Genomic DNA, 18,775 nt, shown 5'->3' with positions numbered 1-18,775 from the left:
ATATATCACTGACATCCTAGATCAGATCTAGACTCCCTTCCTTTGCCTTCAATTTTTTTTTTTTTTGGCTCCTGCATGGTCCAACTGGAGAAGGCAATGGCACCCCACTCCAATACTCTTGCCTGGAAAATCCCATGGACAGAGGAGCCTGGTAGGCTGCAGTCCATGGGGTCGCTAAGAGTCGGACACGACTGAGAGACTTCACTTTCACTTTTCACTTTCATGCATTAGAGAAGGAAATGGCAACCCACTCCAGTGTTCTTGCCTGGAGAATCCCAGGGATGGGGGAGCCTGGTGGGCTGCCGTCTATGGGGTCGCACAGAGTTGGACACGACTGAAGCAACTTAACAGCAGCAGCAGTGTGGTCCAACACATCTCTTCTAGCTGATACATTCCCAGCCAAGCCCTTGGCTGTCCTTGAAAGGGACTCTAGATAATGCTAGAAAGCATATAGATTGCTTGTGGATTACAGCATCCAAGGTAAGGTGTGGAGAAGGACACAGCAGCCCACTCCAGTATTCTTGCCTGGAGAATCCAATGGACAGAGGAGCCCGCCGGGCTATGGTCCATGGGGTTGCAAAGATTTGGACACGACTCAAGCAACTTGGCAGGGCACAGCATGGGAAGATGAGTGTACGGAGTCCCTGTAGATATGGGCATACCTGTCCTCAGGTACACCCATCGCTTTAGAGAGACAAAAAGCTATCATGCACCTTTCTCCTATTGGATCCTTAATCACTGTCCTAGGAAAGGAAAGGGCAGAGGAAGTAGGAGGCAAGATAAAGATTCAGGGACTTTGGAGAAGGTACTATTCAAGAGCAAGGTCTCTTGGCCCTGCATAGCTTGGATGGAAGTGTCACTTTAAGGACCCACTGAAACCAAGGATCAGCCTTCAGGAAACCCTCACGCTGGGTCCAAAGTGTGCACCTACAGTGGAGTCTGTCCATTTCCCCAGGCCCTGGATTCCTGGAGAGCCCACATGAAAGCCCATATGCCTTAGAAGAAGGTAAACAGCTTGAGCCTTTACCCAGATGGTATATTTCAGAACCCCCAGAATACTATGTACTACTGATACCAGTTTTTTAACTTGGCTAGAAAACTCTATTCATTGAAACTTAGCTTGGAGGCTCGCTGTTCTCTGGCAATCTCTCCAAGGTTCTACATGGAGCCCTTCATAGTGGAAATAAGCCCTGGAAAAGAGTGTTATAACTAGATAAACTGACTTCCCTTGTAAACACTGTAGGAAGGACCCTGGTTGTCATTTCAGGGTCATTTCTGAACTCAGCGGTCTGCCAAATGAGATCTCCAGCATCACTGCTCAGTTAGTGGCAGAGGAAAAAAACAAACAGGTTTCTGCTTAGCCTCAACACCTTTCCCATATAACTACCCAGGTAGGTCAAGCTCTTTAATGTAGTCAGTAACTGAATTTTAGCAAGCATCTCTGATGATTTGAGAAAGTCTGTCTGAATTGGTGTATTACATAGGACACTAATAGTTAATACCAAGTCCTAATCATGTGTCCTAACCACCAGTTACATGGATTGACTCATTTAATTCTCACAAATGACTCTATGATGTAAGAACGCTTTTTAATCCCATTCTATAGATGAGAAAACTGAGGCACACATTACATTGTGAGGCAACCACAAAGAAGCCTGGGCAGTCTGCCTCCAGATCCTTCCACACAACCACTGGAAACATAGCCTGTGCCCCTGGGGTATAATTCTCTCTTGCTGGACGAACTGAGCCCTAGAGCAGGTAGGTAGCTTCTTTGACACTGGAGTTGGGGCCAATGGCTCCATGTTCCAGACCCCAAAACTTGTGGGGCTGCTTGGGGCAACAGCCAAACCCGTGCCAACCCAGAATCCAGTGACTCCAACAGAATTTCCTTACTGGCATCCACTGATCTGTCTCCTTTCTCTCCTTTCTCCCCTTTTGGGCCTCGATCACCTAGAACAGAGGAGGAAAACCCACATTAGAAATGGAAATAAATCCGCATGGTGAACAAAGTCTTACCTGCAGGAGACATTAACCCCAAACCAGAGAAACGCTGAGGCAGGAGCCCGCAGACCTGAAGGCCATGTGTGGCCGGAAGGGAAAGAGCTCGAGTCAATTATGCTGTCTGTCCAGTTCTCCTTGGAAGCAGGGTGGGTGGGCACCAAGCCGAGAAGTTTCCTTCCCTCTTAATTAAAACACAGAGGCGCATCGCAGCACAGACTTAAAGGAGTGCATGGTATCCCACAGAGAGAAGACAAAGAAAAGATATTCCTATTAAATAGCCAAAATTTTAGAAGCTCAAATCCAAGGTTGCTCTAATAAGCATGCAGGGAGAAAAGGAAGCAGGGAGGGTCTTCAGTTACAAGGAGAAACATAGGTTCTACATCAGGCAGATTTTCTGGTGGGCGAGGCTATACAACACGAGGGAGAGTTTCCAGGGAATTGTGGCATTTCCTTCCCAGGATATGGTTAAAAGAACAGAGCTCTTTTCTCAGTTAACATCTCACTCTACAAAGAAGTTGAAAGGTCCTGACACCACTCAAAAGGACATTAAAAAGACCAGGGGATTCCATCCAAGTGCCTCCAGAAAGACAACTGTAAATCAAAAGCTTATGGCAAATTCTCTCACGAAAAAAAAGAAGCCAACAAGTTCCAGGGAAAGATGCCTTGAGTGATCCAAGTTTTGGGGAAAAAAAAAAAAAAAGGCAACCATATATGTAAATATGAATGTGCTTTTGGAAAAAAGTCTGGCAGGATGTGCTCCAAAGTGTTTACAGTAGTTACTCTGAAGAGTAAGCACATAAGAGACCATGAAGGAGGGCACTCACTGTTTACTTTAGACTTTATACATTTCTGTATTGTTAAATTGTTTTTAGTAAGCATGCGCTGCTTTTGTAATGTGTTTTAAAATCAATTTTTTTAAATGTGGATTATAAGAGGAAGGAAAACCTCAGTCTGTTTAATCACCAGTCAGAAAGCAGAATAAAAATTCCCAGTGATCCAAGATTAACAGGTCATCCTTGATGTGGGCTGAGAACAAGCGAGAAGGCAAAGGCCAGGGAAAGAGTGTCAGATTTCTTCTTCTGCAATGGCGCTAGGAGGTCTGGACACTTGAACATGAAAAGATGGGAAGGACTATAAAGTGGGCTCCCCTGAAAATGAACAAGGTGACTATTAACATGAAGGAAAACAAGTCAGAAGAAACACTACTGACAGTGGAAATCTGAGGACTGGTTAAAGTTTTAACTATTTGGGGGATCAGAAGAATATGATCCCCCATATCCAAAACTGTAAGGAATCTGGCAGTACTGGGGGGAGGGGCTGTCCTGGGTTTGCAGTGTCTGTTCTCCTGGCCCAGTTTCCTCTGGTTACGTCACTGAACTGCAACCAAAGGAACACTTCCGTGAACTTCTATAGTGCTGTAGAGTTTACCGTGTTTTCACTCATATACATTCCATGTAATCCTCATGAGAGCCCAGTGAAATATGGAATCATGAGGATTTCTAGTTTGGGGATGGAGAAACTGATGCTTAATGGGAATTCCCTGATGGTTTGGTGGTTAGGACTCCATGCTTCCACTGCAGGGGGCATGGGTTTGATCCCTTGTCCAGGAAGTAAGATCTCGCATGTCACATGGCATGGCCAAAAAGGAAATAAAGAAGCAGATGCTTAAGGAGATTCCGTGACTTGCTCAAGGTCACTCAGCAGGCCAGTGGCAGAACCAGAATTTGAGACCGGTCCACATTACAGTGCCCACGTTGGTGTGCAGGGGCGGGTGGTGAGCAAGCATGCTCTGAGATGCAGTGTTACCTTTGAAGCCACGCATGCCCATTGGTCCAGTGGCTCCCAGCTTCCCTTCGTCGCCCTTGGGGCCAGGCAGTCCTGGGGTCCCTCTCTCCCCTGGCAGACCTACAGAGATAAGAAAGTTGTGGGGCCTCAGACTCAGAACTGGAAGGGCCCTCAGTGACCATTGTCTGGCTCAACCATACACCTTCCCATTGCCTCTGCTTCTTGATTTTTTTTCAGTTAAAGATGCTGTAAAAACAGAGCCCAAAAGGCCAGCACAAACTCTCCCTGTCAGCACCTTTAACCCAGTGAGTCTGGACCCCTCCCCAAGAAAGGTCCAAGTCTACTGTGAGCAATGTCAGAGGTGCCAATCTCATTTGGGCGAGATCTCTTTAGCTCTACCTATGCTGGAGATTTAGATTTGCAAAAAAATTTTGAGTCTTTTGAATGTGCCAGGCACTGTCCTGAATACTTTTCATTAAGTATCTTATTTAATCCTCCCCATAATCTGAGGTGTTATTCCACCTGCATTACCAATGAGAAAACTGAGACCTAGAGAGGTGAGGCAACCTGCCCAAGGTCACACAGCAGACACTGTTGGAGACAGGATCTTAGCCCTGATGGGCTGGCTTCACCTCATGCTGGATGAAAAGGGCTTATTGGTACTTAGGGTAGGAAGAAGATGAAATCACTTCTCATTCTATGGAAAAAAAAAATAGAAAGGTCCCTTCCCTGCAGCAAACACAGGGAAATGTACAGAAGGGGATGGTAGGCTGACAAGGAGGGAGGAAGTCCAAAAGCTCAATAATTGGGGTGAAACAGGCTGCTGATCCGTTAGGCCCCAGGGCTCCAGGCCACAAGGCTCGTGACACCAGCCGCAGGTCACCATGGAGACCGGAAGTCAACAATTGCTTTCACCCAGTGAGGCCTCCGTCCCTGGAGGCCTGACCTAAACCCAGAGTTATCTCTGCAAAGCAGGGCACTCTGATTAACACATTAATTGTTCTTTCCTGCTTTGAATGTTAGTTCGTTTTCTTTGGCCTTTTTCCAAGACATGAAGAAATCTGTCTTTCACTTATGATTCCTCTACAGCAAACACCAAATGACCAAGGTCCCAAGAGGGTGGAAGGACCTCAGAAAAGGGCTTGATTCCTTTTTTTTTTCTTCCCTAACATAACATTCCTGCAGGCCAACAGCCTTGATGTCATGGAATTCTGAATCTCATGCAGGATATGCCCAGGGCTACCCCATCCCATCACTGACTGAGGGGGAAAAAGAGGTTCCACTGCTCTGGTAGCCCTTGCTACTGCTAAGTCACTTCAGTTGTATCCAACTCTGTGTGACCCCATCCCTGGGATTCTCCAGGCAAGAACACCAGAGTGGGCTGCCATTTCCTTCTCCGATGCATAAAAGTGAAAAGTGAAAGTGAAGTCGCTCAGTCATGTCCGACTCTTCGCAACCCCATGGACTGCAGCCTATCAGGCTGCTCCGTCCATGGGATTTTTCAGGCAAGAGTACTGGAGTGGGATGCCATTGCCTTCTCTGCTGGAAGCCCTTGGGCATCCTTAACTTCTGAGTCTAGGGAGCTGCGCTGAGAGGCAGAGGCCAGGAGTGAAGGCCAGGCTGTGAGCTCCGCCTCCACCAGCCTCTGCCTCCTCTTGTGTTTGCAGCCTCCTTAGAGATTTAGGAAGGAGAGGGTTTGGAGGTGTAATTCCTGACATAAATAAGCAGATACCTTTCCCCTGATAAGCCTCCCCTTTTCTTACATCACTTAAAACAGGGATCCCCAACCTCTGGGATCTAATGCCTGATGATCTGAGGTGGAGCTGAAGTAATAACAATAGAAATGAAGTACAGAGTAAATTTAAAGCATTTGACTCATCCCGAAACTATCTCCCCACCTCACCGTCCTTGGAAAAATTGAATTCCATGAAATTGGTCTCTGATGCCGAGAAGGTTGGAGGCTGCTGACTTAGAATCCTACACGTGCGTGCATGCTCAGTCATTTCAGTTACGTGCGACTCTTTTCGACCTATGGACTATAGCCTTCCAGGCTCCTCTTGTCCATGGGATCCTCCAGGCAAGAATCCTGGAGTGGGTTGCTGTGCCCTCCTCCAGGGAATGTTCCCGATCCACGAATCGAACCCATGTCTCCTTTGTCTCCTGCATCCCAGGCAGACTCTTTACCCACTGAGCCACCTGGGAAGCCCCAAGAAGACTCTACACTCTCCTAGAAAAATGCTGCTCACAGCATTGACAGGTTGGGATGCAAAGCTTGATAAGGCAATGGAACAGCAACTCCTGAGACAAGGCATCTAAGGAGAACACACTCTTTCCGGAAGGTCCCAAAGTACCCTCCCTGTCAGCTACTGGACCTTCCAGTCTGTCACTAGGGCATGTAGCAAAGGGCAGGAGAGGACAGGTATCTACTGACTGGGGTGGTTTCTGCAGGGGGCAGGGAGTCAAGTGCTGGGGACTCAGGAAATGCCGAGGGGGTGCGGCATACTTGAAGGGTTGCTCTAGATCAGAGGACACCCTCGATTCCTTCTGATGATTCTGGTCTCAGGGGCCCTGACTCCTGGGGTGGGGAGTAGCTTCAGGGAGCTGTAAGACTCCTGTGCACTCTTTTCCTTCAGATTCTGGTACTTTCTATGGAAAAGGATTTGCTCCATCCTAGTGTTACACAACTTTAAAAAAATGTTTTAAGCTTTCGAAATCAGAAAGAGCTTATATAGTTTTTTTTAACTGACTTATCAACAACAGGGCTTCCCTTGTGGATCAGATGGTAAAGAATTTGCTGGCAATGTGGGAGACCTGGGTTCAATCCCTGGGTGGGGAAGAGCTCCTGGGGGAGGGCATGGCAACCCACCTCAGTATTCTTACCTGGGAAATCCCATGGACAGAGGAGCTTGACAGCTACCGTCCACAGGGTCACAAAGAGTCGGACATGACTGAGAGACTAAAACACACAGTGTTACACCAACAACCTCTTAGGCTTTTAACAGGATAGGGTGTCTGAAGCTGAGTCGATTGGGGACTGTCCTGAGAGCCCTATCACCAACACCCTCGATAAAACAGAAAGTCAGGGATGGATGGGGAAGCCCCTTCCCTTCCTGCTATGTCCAGGTCCCTCCTGGGGCCCCCATTACCTCGAAGTCCAGGTAGTCCAGGGATTCCAGGCTCGCCTTCTTTCCCTGCATCCCCTGGATCACCTTTGGGGCCCGGTGGTCCTAAAAGGATGACAAACAGCACTAAGGTTACAGGACAGCTTTCTGGAGCAGGTCGCCTGCAGAGGAAACAAAAACTCCCTCTGAAGGACTTCTGTGGTGGGTCAGCTGTTAAGAACCTGTCTTGCAATGCAGCCACATGGGTTTGATTCCTGGTCAGGGAACTAATCTTCCACATGACGCAGAGCAGCTAAGCCCTCAGGCTACAACTACTGAGCCCACAGGCCACAGTGAAAGATTCCGTGTGCTGCAACTAAGACTCGATGCAGCCAAATACACAAATATTAAAAAGGAAAAAAAAAAACCCCTCACTCCTACAGAAAGGAAAAGTAAAAAATATGCTTTGGAGGCACACGGGGCTCCACTTAGTCCACCTTTGTGTGTGTGTGTTGTGTGGGGGTTGGGGGGAGGCACAAATCAGAGAAACCTTCCTGGAAGAAGTAACATCCACAGTGAAACTGCAAGGAGGAACAGAAGCGGCTAAGTACAGGGAGGAGTGAGAGTGTGTTATGGACTGAATGACTGTGGTTCCCTCATCCCAACATCAAATGCATGTGTTGAAGCTCTACCCTCCTATGTGATGGTATTTGGAGTTGGGGCCTTTTGAGAGGTGATTAAGGTTAGATGAGGTCATGAGGGTGGGGCCCCCATAATGAGATTAGTGCCCTTATAAGAAGAGACCTCTGAGAGCTGTTGAGAAGCAGAAGAGACAGACCTTGGCTAAATGTAGGTGAAAGCAGAGGAGGCAGCCAGGGTCAGGTTCAGATTTCTAGCTTGAGCACCTGGATAGAAGAAGGGGTTTCTAAATGCTCCTTAGCAGGGCCTCCTTCCACAGTGAGGCTCCAGCATGGCAGGGATTCTAGCCTGTGTGATCTGAGTCAGTCCACACATGCTGGGTGTCAAGACCACACAGCCAGCTAGTGAGCGAGGGAGCCGTGGATCAGCTCAGGGCTGTGTGGCCTCATCCACCCTGCCTCGCTCATCATGCTAGATGTCACACCATTCCCAGAAGAGACCTGACCCTTCATGCCCTGCAGCCTGCTATTCCCAGGCTGGTGAGCCAGGGGGCCCTCCCCATCAATCTCCTATCACTACCTGCCCCACCGATGCTGCTCATTGCCACTCTCGTGGCCAAGCCTTCTCTGATCCATCATTCCTGCCACATGTGGGCACGGCCTGTTTGAACACATGCCCTTGGTACTATTTGATGCTTATCCCACACTGCCTTGTCCTGTAGTCACAAGTGTTCTCTTTTTCCTAACAAAATGGCCAGCTCCCTGAGATAGGACCACACCCTTGGCATCCCTTTACTGGCTATGAAGATCCAGATTCTAAATTCTCCATTCTGGCTGCTCAGTAAGACAAAAAAGAGGACCAAGGAAAATGCCCCAACTGTACTGTGCTGGGTCAAACTGTCCCTGCCAATTTCATGTCCACCTAGGACCTCAGAATATGACTTTCTTTGAAAACAGAGTCTTGGCTGCTGTAATTAGTTAAGATGAGGTCAGATTGGAGTAGGGTGGATCCTAACCCAATTTCTGGTGTCCTGACAGACAGACACACGGGCAGAAGGCCAGGTGACCATGGAGGCCACGGTTGGAATGATGCGTCTACAGGCCAAGGAACACCACGGATAGCCAGCAAGATCAGAAGTCAGAAAGAGGCCAAGAAAGATCTCTCCCAGAGCTTTTAGAGGGAGGATGGTCCTGTGCACACCTGGATCTCAGACCTCCAGCCTGCAGAACAGTGAGAGAATCGATTTCTGTTGTTTCAAGTCACCCAGGGGCTTCCCTGGTGGCTCAGTGGTATAGAATCCTCCTGCCAATGAAGGAGACTTGGGTTTGATCCCTGGATCAAGATCCCCTGGAGGAGGAAATGACAACCCACTCCAGTATTCTTGCCTGGGAAATCCCATGGACAGAGGAGCTTGGTGGGCTACAGTCCATGGGGTCACAAAGAGTTGGAAACGACTGAGTAACTAAACAACAATATGCCACCCAGGTTGCGGTGCTCTGTCATGCAGCCCTAGGAAACCAAAACATGTATACTCGCCCCCTAGCAGTCACGCTTGCACAATAAATACTTGCTGAATGAATGAGTATATGAGATCAGAGGGTGTTAAGACACACAAAACAGCTAGGCGGCCAAGATCAAGATGTACTGATACATTCCCAAAGTTGGCACTGTCCTCAGACCCTAACCAAAGTTGACAGTGGTTTAAGAGTTCAATGGCATGAGAACAGGGGGAAAAAGGAATCAACAACTGAAAAGTGCACAAATCGTTAAACAAGGATTTCTGAGTTACATGGATCATGTGAGGAGGACCACAGTTTGTAACCATCTTCCTCTTTTCACCAGGGCTTCTCTGGTGGCTCAGTCGGTAAAGATTCCACCTGCAATGCAGGAGACCTGGGTTCGATCCCTGGGTTGGGAAGATACCCTGGAGAAGGGAATGGCTACTACTACTACCTACTCCAGTATTCTGGCCTGAAGAAACCCATGGACAGTCCATGGGGTCGCAAAGAGTCGGACATGACTGAGCAACTCTCACTCCTCTTTTCTAGGAAGAAAAACAAAGTATGACTGGCCATGTGGACCTCAGCTTTCAGAGAACAGGACTGAGACACCACACCTGTTGGGAACACGCCTAAGATTATATAGCAGAGAAATACAGGGGAAAGAAGCGAGTGAGCTTTACAATGCCCATGCCAGCAATCCCCTGGCCAGGTCAAGGCTGCAGCAAAGGTTGCTGACAGCAGTTCCTAAATCTCTGCCCATCACAGCTTGTCACTGGGCTGTTACCCTCCTCTGTCCCCAGACCACTCCACCCCTTCTCACTCTTCCCTGCTCCTTCCTGTCCTCCCCATGGGAAACTCGGCACACTGGGATCAAGCAGGTCGATGATGCTATGGACCATCCTCCATTTCTTCTATTCGCTCTAAGATGAGTGTGATCCAACACATGGACCTTCCCAGCAGTAGTTCTGGCAAAAACAGGATGCTACCCAGTGGACTAACTCTGATGGAGAGGCATCAAGGGGGCAGAGATCACTTGGAAGGTGGAGTTTGAGGATGGAGATCTTGGGTTCAAATTCTGGGTCTGTAAAATCTAAGTAGAAATCTTCCTCGGGTGTTTGTAGTGAGGAGTAAGGGAACTCAATGACATGGTGGATATATACGGGCTTGAGAACCTGTGAGTGGCAAGACCGTCCCTGACCATCTATACCCCACTCTTCAAAATGTGTCATCAGAACTATGCTGAGATTACTGAGGGTGGCTTTAGAATAGCCGCATCTGAAACCCCCCTGCCAGTTCAATAAGAGCCAGATTCTAAAAATATCCTACACGTGGATAGAGTTTTTAAGATACAACTAAGTGCTTAGTGTGGGCTTCCCTGGAGGCTCAGTGGTAGAGAATCCGCCTGCCAACATCTGGGCTGGGAAGATCCCCTGGAGAAGGAAATGGCAATCCACTCCAGTATTCTTGCTTGGGGAATCTCATGGACAGAGGAGCCTGGTGGGCTCCATGAAGTCGTGAAGAGCCAGACATGACCGAGAAACTAAACAACAACAGCAAGTGGTTAGTGAAGACCTTTACTAGAGATTCACTGGGAAGAAGCCAGGGTGGCTAGTAAAGGCAGTGCTGATTTCCAGGGCTTAGTCGTGTCCTCGGGTGGTACTAGCCTGGCTGACTCAGAGGAGCCTGGAATGTGGCCAGTCTGGGTCTCAAGAGGCCCGGCTGTCTGGAGCTCTGAGGACCAAGCACATCTTCAAATCAGCGCTGACTGCTGGTGATGCATTCTTGGGATCTATTTATTCTTGTTCAGTCGCTAAGTCATGTCTGACTCTTTGCGACCCCATGGACTGCAGCACACCAGGCCTCCCTGTCCCTCACCAGCTCCCAGAGTGTGCCCAAGCTCATGTCTATTGAGTCAGTGATGCCATCCAACCATCTCATCCTGTTACCTCCTTCCCCTCCCACCCTCAATCTTTCCCAGCATCAAGGTCTCCTCCAATGAGTCAACTCTTTGCATCAGGTGACCAAAGTAGTGGAGCTTCAGCTTCAGCATCTGTCCTTCCAGTGAACACCTAGGACTGATCTCCTTTAGGATGGACTGGTTTGATCTCCCTGCTGTCCAAGGGACTCTCAAGAGTCTTCTCCAGCACCACAGTTCAAAAGCATCAATTCTTCGATGCTCAGCCTTCTTTACAGTCCAAGTCTCACATCTGTACATGACTACTAAAAGCCTAATTCGGTATCTTACTACTCAGACAGATCATCAAAATGACTACTTGATGTCCTTTTATCAGGAAACCAGGCTGACAATCTGGAGCTTGCTTGGACTCCTCCCTTTCCTCTGCTCCGCACCCTTCCCGGCTCTCATCCAGGTGATTCCCGAGGCAGGTCTCTCTCTCCTTCCTCACTGCCTCCCTCATTGGGGTCCTCCCAGCCTCCTTTCCTGGCTCCAGCTTCTCTCTCTGACCCACTGTTGCTGTCTGATTGATCCCATCAGAATCAGGTGAACTCAGAGCCCTCGGAAGCCCCTCACAGTACAACGAGCAGCCCTCTCTGTTGGAGACTCCTGCAAATCATCCCCAACCTGACCCCTTCTTCTGCAAGCTCACAGTCTGATGCTTCTCAATACAAACTCTCTTCCACCTCAACCAAAGCTTTCTCCTCATGGTGTCCCGAAGTACTAGCCAAGTCCTGTCCCTTCTAAGAGGCCCGTCGCTCTCTGAAGCTCACCTTCACACTCACCCCTCTGATCTCAGAGGGCACCTGGGCCAAACCCCCACATCTCAGAGCTGGGAGAAGCCTCAAGCATCACTGTGCACAGATTCCCCAGGGAAGCATCAGAGTCTGGATGGGCCACTCTACACCCACGCGCCTGTCACCGTCCCTCCTCTCAGACTGTGGTCCCCAAGGAGGACAGGCCTACCTGTGGGGCTAGAGCCCCACTCTCCAAGGCCCTGGGCCTCACACAGCATCCAGCATATGGGAGAGATTCAAGGCATGACTTCTGGGGAGTCGTGGAAGCTATTATGTGGTGTCAGCAATCCCAATGGTCCCTGCATGAGCATTATTTTTAATTTTATTGCAGTGTAGTTGATTTACAATGCTGTGCTAGTTTCTTCTATATAGCAAAGGGATTCAGTTATATATATATATACACATATATAATATTTTTGTATTTACAATATACCAACAAAGCCTGTCTAGGCAAAGCTACGGTTTTTCCAGTAGTCATGTATGGATGTGAGAGTTGGACTGTAAAGAAGGCTGAGCGTTGACGGGATCAATCAGACAGCAACAGTGGGTCAGAGAGAGAGGCTGGAGCCAGGAAGGGAGGCTGGGAGGATCCCGATGAGGGAGGCAGTGAGGAAGGAGGGAGAGACCTGCCTCGGGAATCACCTGGATGAGAGCCAGGAAGGGGGCGGAGCAGAGGAAAGGGAGGAGTCCACGCAAGCTCCAGATTGTCAGCCTGGTTTCCTGAGAAAATGACATCAAGTCAGGTCCTGAGTAGTCAGATCCCGAGTTAGGTTTTTAGCAGTCATGTACACGTGTGAGACTTGGACTGTAAAGAAGGCTGAGCGTCGAAGAATTGATGCTTTTGAACTGTGGTGCTGGAGAAGACTCCTGAGAGTCCCTTGGACAGCAAGGAGATCAAACCAGCCTATCCTAAAGGAGATCAGTCCTGAATATTCACTGGAAGGACAGATGCTGAAGTTGAAACTCCAACCTGATGCGAAGAACTGACTCACTGGAAAAGACCCTGATGCTGGGAAAGACTGACGGCAGGAGGAGAAGGGGATGACAGATGAGATGGCTGGATGGCATCACTGACTCAACGGACATGAGTTTAAGCAAGCTCTAGAAGATAGTGAAGGACAGGGAAGCCTGGCGTGCTGCAGTTCATGGGGTCACAAACAGTCGGACACAACTTAGTGACTGAACTGAACTGATATATTTCATATTTTCCATTACGGTTTACCACAGGATACTGAATATAGCTCCCTGTGCTATATAGTAGGACCATGTTGTTTATCCATTCTATATATAATACTTCGCATCTGCTAATCCCAAACTCCCAATCCATCCCTTCCTGCCTCCCCTCCCCTAAGGTTCTCTGTATCTCTGAGTCTGTTTCATAGACATGTTGACCCGTATCATACTTCAGATTCCACATGTAAGTGGCATCATGATATTTGTCTTTCTCTGTCTGATTTACTTCACTTAGTATGATCATCTCTAGGCCCATTCATGATCCTGCAAATGCATTATTTCGTTCTTTTTGAGTAATACTCGGATGAGTTTTAAGATTCTCACCATCTACATCGGCGCCATCTCAGCTTTTCTATCGCTGGAGCAGGTCGGAACAGAGGTAAGCTGGGACAGGAGGAGCAGAGGCCACTCCTCCTCAGCCACAGGAACAGACCAGAGCCCCTCACTGTGCTTCTGGCCTGGCGTCCACATTCTTCTCCCGGCTCCTGCCACAGGGGGCAGGGCAAGTGGGAGCAGAGCAGCCCCATGCCTAGGTCCCTGCCGGTCCACCAGCCGAGCCCACCCCCCGGCGCAGTTCTGCAGTCACCCGAAAGCCCTGAGCCACTCTGGCTGGAAGCATCTCCAGCTCAGAACTAAGGATTTGGGGACTGGGGAGAGGGCCTTCCTTGGTGGCACAGATGGTAAAGAATCCGCCTGCAATGTGGGAGACCTGGGTTCGATCCCTGGGTTGGGAACATCCCTTGGAGGAAAGCATGGCTACCCACTCCAGTATTCTTGCCTGGAGAATCCCCATGGACAGAGGAGCCTGGCGGGCTACAGCCCATGGGGTCGCGAAGAGTTGGACACAACTGCGCGACTGAGCACACACGCAGATTGGGCAGAAACACCAGGATTCTTCTGGGATCAGCCAACGGGAAGGGAAAGGCAATTCATTCTCCCTTCCCAGATCCTGAAATGAGAGATGGGGTAGGGGACCCATGGGTGTTGGAATCTAGACAATGACCTGCCAAGAACAAATGTTCATTGATAGCTGATGCGGTGGGCCTGAAGCCAGCGAAACAGCGACCCTAATGTAAACATTGCAGCAGAACTATGCTAATCCGAGGATGGCTGCTGGAGGTGGGGTCCCGCAACTAACGGCTCTGCTCCCACATCCCTGATGTCACTGGGGCTCCGGATTCTCATCGCTGACGTTTACGCTGACATTTACACTGTAGTGAGCTCTCGGGCCTCATTTCGTGTGTCCTCTCTGGGGCCCCAAATATATGCACCGGGCTGTGGCCAGCCTGCAAAGCCAGCTTTCCCCAGAGCCTCAGGCAAAGGGTCAGTGGGCAAGGCTGGGTGCAACTAATGACTTCCACAGCATGCACTCCCCTCCTGTCCCAGCAGAGCCTCACCTCACCTCTGCTCTGACCTGTTCCAGTGAAACAGAGAAGATGAGACAGTGACAGTGCAAATGCGGAAAAGCTTAAAGCTCATTCAAGGGACTTCCCTGGTGGTCCAGCGGGTAAGAATCCGCCTGCCAACGCAGGGGACATGGACTCAGTCCCTGGTCTGGGAACAAAGATCCCACATGCCACAGGGCCACCAAGCCCATGTGTCACAACGACTGAAGCCCCTGCACCCTAGGTGCTCCAAACAAGACAAGCCACACGAGAAACCCACCCACAACAACTAGAGAAAGGCTGCACACAGCAGCGAAGAGCCTGCAGAAGACCCAGGGTGGCCAAAAACAAATAAATACTTAAAAAAGAAAAAGCTCACTCAAATATTATCTGCTCCATTCCCCTCCCAGCAGAGTTGGATGTGGAAGGTGAAACAACAGAGCCCCCTGCCACCCGCTATGGTGGGAGGGGGAGACACAGTGCCCACATATGAACATTTGTTGAATGGGACGCTCTACTAGATGGCCTATTTTTTTCCTCAAAAAAGCAGCTACGGATACGTATGCTTTGCCAACTTGCTTTCATGAATTGAGAGATGAATCTTCTAGCCCAGCAGGGCCACTGGCTGGGGATTTGATGTCAGCAGGTCATTTCTCTGCTCTGAGCTTCCAGGGCCTTAATTACAAAACAAACGCAGGATGGGCTAGTTGATTTCAGAGCCCATTTGTCACTCTAACCTTCTGGGAGTCTATGATCATCCACGTTGCGGACAGAGCCTGCTGAGGCTGGAACATGTGGCTGCAGTCTTGCCATCAGGCCGCTGCTCACACACTACCCCTCCAGGGTGCCTCCCCTCTCTGCTTAGCTTTCCTCCTCCTGGAACGCCTCGTCTGCCTGATCATCTAGGTTCTCTGCTTCTTTCAGCGCCACAGAGAGATTTCAACAGACCTGATCAGTGCTGAGAACGCAAAGCAGGAAACAGAAAGCACCATTGTGAATGTACACAAAAGACAAGCCAGAGGCAAAACCTGTAGAAAACTGTATAACAAAGTGAGAGAATGCAACCGTTTGGGGTCACGCTCAAGAATAACATAAACAAGGTCATATATATATAAATATACACAGTGGAGCATTTGTGGATTCTGAGCCAGGAAAAGGAAGAATGGGAGGGTGTGCGGCGTGTGCATGCTTAAAGACTGAGTGGAACTGAACAAAACTAGTAAAGAAAAGCCACTCAGACCACAATATACAAATTCAGCAAAGCTTCTCTGCTAAAAATCCCTTATCCAAAAGCCAGGGTAGAGTTTTGTCTTGTTGAAGTTATGTGGTAATTATATTCCGCTATGCCAAAGAGAGCTCTTTTTAATCACATCATTTGGGTCCCCAGCAACCATGAGAGATGGAGGAAGGGGAGGGAGACACAGCACAGTGGTGGTCCTGGGAGGGACAGGGGCCTCATCTCTGAAAAGCCAGCAGCCCATCAAGAATGCAAAGTTTGGGACGTCTCCGGTGGCTCAGTGGAAAAGAATCCTCCTACCAATTCAGGGGGTTTGATCCCTGGTCCAGGAAGAGTCCACATGCCATGGGGCAACTAAGCCCTCCTACTGCAACTACTGAGCCTGTGCTCTAGAGTCCACGCTCCGCAACAAGAGAAGTCACCACAATGAGAAGTCCATGCACCGCAACTAGACAAAGCCCGGGTGCAGCAACGAAGACCCAGCGCAGCCAAAAGTAAATAAATAAATACCAATTTTTAAAAATGCAAAGCTTGAAGACTGGAAGGCAGTCCTGGGCAGAACTGAGATGAAACTTCGGTACAAGGGAAGCAAGTGTGGAACTTCGTTTCAGAACCAAAGAAAGACCGCTTAGAGGATTCCACCGGAAGAACCGTGGCAAATGGGTGATCTGGCGCTGTTTTAGCTTAAGCCAAAAGGAGAGTGGACTCAGAAACTAAGAAAGTGAAATGCTCGGTAAGGCCAAGGAGGCTGCACCAGCAAGAAGCATGGGGATATCATCTGTGGGCCGGGAGAGGAAGGAAGGGGGAGTGCCTGGTGGGAAAGTGCTCCCCTGAAGTGTTAGTCACTCAGTCGGGTCTGACTCTTTGGGACCCCATGGACTGTAGCCCGCCAGGCTCCTCTGTCCCTGGGATTCTCCAGGCAAGAATACTAGAGTGGATTGCCATTCCCTTCTTCAGGGGATCTTCCTGACCCAGGGATAGAACCTGGGTCTCCTGCAGTGCAGGTGGATTGATTCTTTACCAGCTGAGCCACAGAAAAGCCCAAACAGAAGAGACTACCTCCCATATATAGGGACAGACCTGAGGGACCACTCTCCCTTCTGTCTTCATGGCTCCTAGCCAATCTCTTTCCACACTGGAAAGTACCACAGTTAGTGACCAAAACATGCTTTTTGAGCCAGAAAGACCCACTTTGAACCTTTGTCACTTGCCAATTGTAATAAACACTGGGAAATTCATTAGTTTCTCAACCATAAAATGGGTTCGGGGACTTCCCTGGCAGTCTAGTGGTGAGGACTCTGCGCTTCCACTGCAGGGGGGCTCAGGCTCAATCCCTGTTTGGGGAACTAAGATCTCACATGCCACATGGCATGGCCAAAAAAAAAAAAAAATGGGTTCAATAACACCTTTTTTGCAGGATGTGAGGATTAGCAGTCGTCAATGTCCATTTAGAGAACTAACGCTGACAAAACGTCTGTTCAACTGTAGGCTCACCGTAGGTTACGATTCAGTGTCGCTGCTGTTACTAAGCACTGACCAGATTGGGCTGGTGCTTCCCAGGTGGTGCTAGTGGTAAAGAACCCGCCTGCCAATGCAGGAGGCATAACCCAACGTGGGTTCGATCCCTGGGTCGGGAAGATCCCTGGAGGAGGACATGGTAACCCACTCCAGTATTCTTGCCTGGAGAATCCCATGGACACACGAGCCTGGCAGGCTACATACAGTCCATGGGGTCGCAAAGAGTTGGACAGAACTGAAACAACTTAGCATGCAGGCTGGGGAGGTCAAGGAAACAAACAGCTGAGACCCCAGGTGTGTGGATTTGGACACACAGCCTCCTGTTCTCCTTTGATTTCTGAAATGTGAAACCAAAGTCACCCAAGAAAAGAAAACCAGTCCTCTGACGACATGGGCTCAAGATGGAACAGTTGTTCCACAAACATTCCTCAAGTTTCAGTCACATGGGTCACACGGTAGAACAGATGAGGGTGGACTGAAGTTACCAGATGGAGCCCTGGCGTTGGGTGGAAAACCCTGGGCTGGCCATTGAATTACACACTTAAATGGGCGAATCTGAGGACATGTAAATTGTGTGTTAGTCACTCAGTTGTGTCTGACTCCATGTGACCCCATGGACTACAATCTGCCAGGCTCCTTTGTCCATGGATTCTCCAGGCAAGAATACTGAAGTGGGTTGCCATTTCCTTCTCCAAGGGATCTTCCCAACCTAGGGATCAAACCCAGGTCTCCTGCATTGCAGGCAGATTCTCTACAGTCTGAGTGAGTCACTAAGAAAGCCATGTAAATTATACCTTACTAAAGCTGTTGAAAGCAAAAGCCCTGGGTTGGATCATTTCTAATTGTGTGGGCCTGGAGTAAGCCAGGTATTTCCTCCTGGAGCCTCAGCTGCTTCTCTACAGAAATCCTATTGGCTCTCCAGTGAATCCTGCCTTCAACCGAGCTCACAGCTGGTGATGGGGACCCACTTTAAAACCAAATGATGTTTTATTATTATAAACCGGACTTGGAAAGTATTATGCAAGTAGAAGTCTCCATCATGACTACTTTCTGCTCTGATAAGTACAGAATCTCAGAGGAGGGAGACTTCAGTGGACTAGAGTTGCCAGGGGACTCCTGGAGGAGGTGGGTCTGATTGAGATGGGAAGGAGCAGTGGGGTCTGGATGAGGAGGAGAAGAAGGGGGCTTTGCAGTGGGAGGAAAGGCTGGAGGAAAGCCAAGGGAGTGGGCAAGGAGGGGTGTGTCTCCAGGGCAGGGACAAGACATGTCCCACTGGACTGGATGCTTCACACAGGGCAGCGGGTGCAAGCTGGCTGTCTATGGACAATGTAGGAACCACAGATACATTGTATTTGGCCCACAGAGTTAAACAATTAAAAATTCTAGAACATTCCACGTTTCTGGTTTCTCTGGAAAAAAATGGGAAGACCTTGTCTATGCTGAGGCCAAAATGGGCCAGACCTGTCACAGTCCTTACTATTCCCCCGACACCGAAGTCACTTTACGCATTGACATTGCTCCACTAGCCCCTGCAGACTGAACCCTGGTACAGGGGACCAGGTGGAGAAGGCAGGGAAGACAGGCTGGGGACAGGGATGCAACAGAAAGCACATCATCTCTGCA

The 18,775-nt window shown here is 49.2% G+C and overlaps 1 protein-coding gene across 1 annotated transcript in view; it reads right to left on the bottom strand.

Moving 5' to 3' along the window:
* Positions 1-18,775, bottom strand: part of SCARA5 (scavenger receptor class A member 5) — a 128,484-nt gene that overhangs the window by 33,017 nt on the left and 76,692 nt on the right. Inside the window, exons 5-7 of the mRNA XM_043891178.1 lie at positions 6,933-7,013; positions 3,808-3,906; positions 1,894-1,950 (exon numbers count right to left, since the gene is read on the bottom strand). Coding sequence (XP_043747113.1) covers positions 1,894-1,950; positions 3,808-3,906; positions 6,933-7,013 — 237 coding nt within the window. The remainder of the gene's footprint in view (positions 1-1,893; positions 1,951-3,807; positions 3,907-6,932; positions 7,014-18,775) is intronic.

This window comes from Cervus elaphus, chromosome 29 (assembly GCF_910594005.1).
Source record: "Cervus elaphus chromosome 29, mCerEla1.1, whole genome shotgun sequence".
In the NCBI taxonomy this organism is placed as follows: domain Eukaryota; kingdom Metazoa; phylum Chordata; class Mammalia; order Artiodactyla; family Cervidae; genus Cervus; species Cervus elaphus.
This window is presented reverse-complemented; position numbering and strand designations above follow the sequence as displayed.